The 5,000-nt window shown below is 37.8% G+C and overlaps 1 protein-coding gene across 2 annotated transcripts in view; it reads right to left on the reverse strand.

Annotated features, from left to right (window-relative positions):
• LOC123519480 (inactive ubiquitin carboxyl-terminal hydrolase MINDY-4B-like) overlaps window positions 1-5,000 on the reverse strand; it is a 28,834-nt gene that overhangs the window by 17,539 nt on the left and 6,295 nt on the right. For both annotated transcript variants that reach the window (XM_045280820.1, XM_045280819.1), the window contains exon 2: window positions 3,880-3,993. In XM_045280820.1, the coding sequence (XP_045136755.1) occupies window positions 3,880-3,961 (82 nt within the window). In that variant the 5' untranslated portion in view covers window positions 3,962-3,993. The remainder of the gene's footprint in view (window positions 1-3,879; window positions 3,994-5,000) is intronic.

The following is a 5,000-nucleotide window of genomic DNA, read 5'->3' on the forward strand; positions in this document are numbered from 1 at the left end:
GCTTCTCTGTTGTTTATGTCATCCTTCTTGTGCTTTTTTAGACTTGGTTTTGTTTCTTATTTTCTTTTCTTTTTCTCTTTTTTTTCGTATATTGTCTTCTTTCTTTTCTCAATATTTCGTGTTTTTATTTATTTTTGGACATATTTGTTGTTTCATTCTTTTTTAGCTTGATTTTCTTTACTTTTCTGCTTTTGGTTTGTTTATTTCTTTCGTGATTGCTAAGTTTTTCATCCCTATCATTATTTTTTTCCTTCCTTCTTTTTTTTTCCCCCTTGTTGTGGACCTGAATCACATGGGGGTCTTATTTCGTTCCTATATTTGTCAACTTTTCCTTCCTTTTCACATCCAACATACCATTAAACAATACTTCCTTCTAACATTTAACATTTCATTTTCCACACATTCACTCACATATTCACTTACACACACTGTCTCTTTTCTAACTTTCCTTTCATCCATTCTTAACCAATTTACATAAGTCTCCCAAAGTCAGAGAAAATGGTTCGTGCATCAGTGGCTAATCCAAAAGTCTCCTTTTTTTATATACTGTTTGTGTTGTATTTTTATCTCACTCTACTAGACACGTGAGGGAGACACGAGACGGGAAGGAGCATGGGGAGACACGTGGCAGTCATCGTGAGGAACAAATTTTATATATATAGACGGTGGAAGATGTGTGGAGTTAACGATTAGGTTATGTAAGGTGCATGGAGTTTCTTAACCCCTTCAGTACCGTGACGCGTTTCCATATTCACTCTGATTACTATTTGATTTTATACAGCTTCAGAAAATTCATGTGGAGATTAAGATAGCGAAGACTGTTTCCTTTAATCTCCTGACCTCCATAGACCCTTCTTAACGTCAATGAAATGGTCTCATGGTATACAAATTTCAAGGTAAAAATGTGTCCCAGTATTGAAAGTGTTAAGAATATTAGGCTTCTTTAAATATATGAAGTAACAACAAGAGAGTTTGAATTGTGATCAGACCAAAAGAAGTACTTGTTTTGGCCCCTTCCCCACAAGCAACAGGATAGAGTGAAGAAATGAGGGAGAGGAAAGGATAGCAAGGAAATTTGTGGCTTGTGGGAACTATATGGGAAGACCAAAACGAATATCTGAACATTTGAAATTCCCCCCTCACTGGAAAACAACAAGATGGAAATAAGAAATATAAGAAACATAAGAACAGAGAAAAGAACAAAACAAGAACAAGAACAAGAAACAGAAGAAAGAGACAAAATTGAAAGAAAAACGAATCAAAATCAACACCACAATCATTACCTTTCATTATCAAGTCATTTGTTCCATCAACGAAACAAAAGAAGAGCATCAAAAACTTAGACCAAAATGCACTACTGAGGAAGCAAATTAGATCCCATTATTATCATCAATCATTTTTTACAACGTCAATGGCTCATTTTCCATGCATACCTCCGCCCTGACCTTATATAATGCGTGCGTCTGTCCCCGTGTGTGTATATATAGAGCTTATTTCCCTGCCGCGACCAAGTAATTGTTGGGAGTTGCACGGAAACCGTCTGTCCCTATGCCTTGCTAATGGAATGCTCTTTAGTAAGGTGAACTGAAAAAGAGTCTTCAGTGCTGTTCTGGATGCGAGAGGGGGAAGACGTGTGCTTTAATTATTCCATCTTACCTTTTGTTTCTTTTGTTTTTGAGGTTTTAGTGTAGTGTAGAGGTGTTTTTATGGATTTGTATAGGTGTTTATATGATGTATGGGTCGCTGTGTGTATATTTTTGTTATTGTGTGAAAATGATGGGTAAATGAATTGGTATCTTTCTTATATATTGTTTTAATGGTGTGTGTTTATTTACGTATGCACAATATTCTTTTTTCCAATTTACGATATTTTTTCTAGTCTAGTACGGTGTGTTTCAGCTGACGTACAATGGTTTTCAGAAAGTGTATGATGTTTTTTTTTTAGAGTTGTGCACGATATTTATGTCTGATGTACGATGATATATCATTGAACGTATGAAATTTCTAACTACATATCGTAATCTTGGAACACGCTAATTTTTCACTGAACGTACACATTTTCGTAACTTTGAGTTGCATTTTTTGGTCGAATTACAACACTTTTCACTGAGCACACGATTTTCTTCTTTTTCTCTGTTCTTTTCCTTATCCTGTAATCTTTTTTTCTTTTTTTAACCCTTTTTTTTGCAACACACATTTGTTTGACTGTCTGAAACGGTGCCTGTGTTTTGTCAAGGCATTCTGCGCGCCACACCTTTTGTTCGCTACAAGTGCTCTTTACACTTGTTGGCCCATCGATTCTAAGCTATATTTAGTCCCTCGCTTGGAATTCAACAGTTATTACTCTAAATCTGTACATGTTTGAGGATCATAAAGCTACACACACACACACACACACACACACACACACACACACACACACACACACACACACACATGTTTAGATCTATTATATAATTCCTAAGAACACAAGAAAATGAGGGAAAGTGCAAGAGGCTGTCAGGCCTATGTGTGGCAGTCCCTGTATAAGGAAAGCTGCTTAATTCCATCTGTCATCTCTATCCATGAATTTAACTAATCTTTTAAAGCTCCCTATTGACTCAGCACTAACAACATGATTACTGAGTCCGCTCCATTCATCAGCCACTCTCTTGCATACATTTTTCTCTCTCTTTTATTTTCAAGTCAGTCAGTCGCTCAGTTAGCCAGTCAGTCAGTTAGTCAGTCAGTTATTAAGTTAGTCACTCAATCATCCACTTAGGCAGTCATCCATGCAGTCTGTCAGGTTGACTTCCAATCATCCATTCAGTCAATCAGTCAGTCAGTCAGTTGATCTGTCCTTACGAGGCATGGCTTAATCGTCTTATAACCTATCAAGTGCAGTAGTAGTAGTAGTAGTAGTAGTAGTAGTAGTAGTAGTAGTAGTAGTAGTAGTAGTAGTTGTTGTTGTTGTTGTTGTTGTTGTTGTTGTTGTTGTTGTTGTTGTTGTTGTTGTTGTTGTTGTTGTTGCTGTACAAGTAGTAGTAGTAGTAGTAGTAGTAGTAGTAGTAGTGGCGGTGGTGGTGGTGGTGATGGTAGTGTCTCGGTGGCCACTTAGCGGAAGAAGAAGCAGCGTGCCCAGTAACCTTTGCCAGTTGTCGTGACATTTAATATTTGCCCTGCCTTTCTTTCCCGTTATTTCAATGTTTGTTTCCCCTTGTTTGCTTCCCCCCTTTAAACTCTTTAACTCGCCCCAAATTTGTCAGGGAAATTTGAAGGAAAGTCACGGAATTTCCTCTAGATAAACACTTCTTTTTCTCTTATTTTTCTATTTTTTCCCTTCTTTTTCAAGTTTATTTTTGTTGTTATTGTTATCATTTTTTCTGGGGAAATGCGTGTTCTTTTGTGTGCTGATGTGTGTGTGTGTGTGTGTGTGTGTGTGTGTGTGTGTGTGTGTGTGTGTGTGTGTGTGTGTGTGTGTGTGTGTGTGTGTGTGTGTGTGTGTGTGTGTGTGTGTGTGTGTGTGTGTCTTTGAAGGGGCTGTTGAAACACATTGACCTCACAAGCTGTTTGCGTGACCTAATCACACACACACACACACACACACACACACACACACACACACACACACACACAAGGAACTATATTCTGAAACACTTCAGCACGGCACATACATTACTTAAAAAAAAAAGACAAATAAACAAGATTTTTACATTATCAGCAACAGAAATACTCTGGAGAACCACTGATAATCATTCTCGTATCCTTTGAAAACAGTCGTGATGAGAGAGAAAGAGGCAGAGAGAGATAGAGCAAACCATTTCAGAATACTGGCTATAAACACAATGCATTTTCTTACACAAATATTTTCGGAGGCAAAAGGTTAGAGATTATAATTACCAGTCTTCTTCCCCAAGGTCCTCGCAGTCATCACTCTTTTCACCGAGTCCTGGAAGCCTGCTGCTGCCGCCATCGCCTTCATCCTGCCGTCCCTTCCTCGCCTTCAGGACGGTTCTGGTAGGAAAGAGAGAAATAGCTAGGGAGAACTGAAGGAGAGTTATGTGTGTAATAGTAGATGTGGAAGATGAAGAATGAAGAAAGGAAGAAGGATTATGAGGAAAAATTGAGAGAAGGGTTTGAGATGTGTGAAAGAAGATGAAATAAAAGAAGGAACAGAAGAAATAGGGGTAAAAACTGAGGTGTGAAAGACGGGGATAGAATAAAAGAAAATTGAAGAAAGGGTAAAAGAGAATAAAAGTAGAAAAGTATGTAAAGAAATATGGAGAAAGATAGAGAGAGATATATATATATATATATATATATATATATATATAGAGAGAGAGAGAGAGAGAGAGAGAGAGAGAGAGAGAGAGAGAGAGAGAGAGAGAGAGAGAGAGAGAGAGAGAGAGAGAGAGTGTGTGTGTGTGTGTGTGTGTGTGTGTGTGTGCCATGACCCAAAGAAAAATAAGTGGGTCTCTGTTTGATGTGAAAATTGTAAGGAAAATAAAAAAATTGAGTAAAAATGCAGGGAATGATAAAGAAAGAGGAGAAAGGAAAGGAAGAAATAAAAGAGGGCATGGAAACAGAGAAAATAAGCAACAAGACAAAGGGGGAAGAACACGAAAGAAAAATGAAAAAAAAGATAAATAAATGGAGAGAAGAATGCAAGGAAGGAAGAAAGTGAATAGATGAAAAAGCAGACAAAGAAAAGAGGAGGAAGAAAAAAAGAAGGAAGAGGAAGAGGAGAAGGAAGAGAAAGAAGAGGAAGAAGAAGGGAAGGGAGAAGAGGAGAAGGATAAAGAGGAGGCTAAAAGCAAAACATTAAGGAAGAAAAACAAGTGCATAAGGAAAGATTAAAAAGACAAAGGAGGAGGAGGAGGAAGAGAAGGAGAGGGAAGAGGCGAAGGAGAAAGAGGAAAAGGAGGGAGGAAGAGGAAGAGGAGAAGGAGAATGAGGAGGAGGAATCACCCTTACTAACCATGCCAATAAATTAAGGATTTAACACAAAACTGAAGAAGGCG

Source organism: Portunus trituberculatus, chromosome 45 (assembly GCF_017591435.1).
Source record: "Portunus trituberculatus isolate SZX2019 chromosome 45, ASM1759143v1, whole genome shotgun sequence".
Classification (NCBI taxonomy): domain Eukaryota; kingdom Metazoa; phylum Arthropoda; class Malacostraca; order Decapoda; family Portunidae; genus Portunus; species Portunus trituberculatus.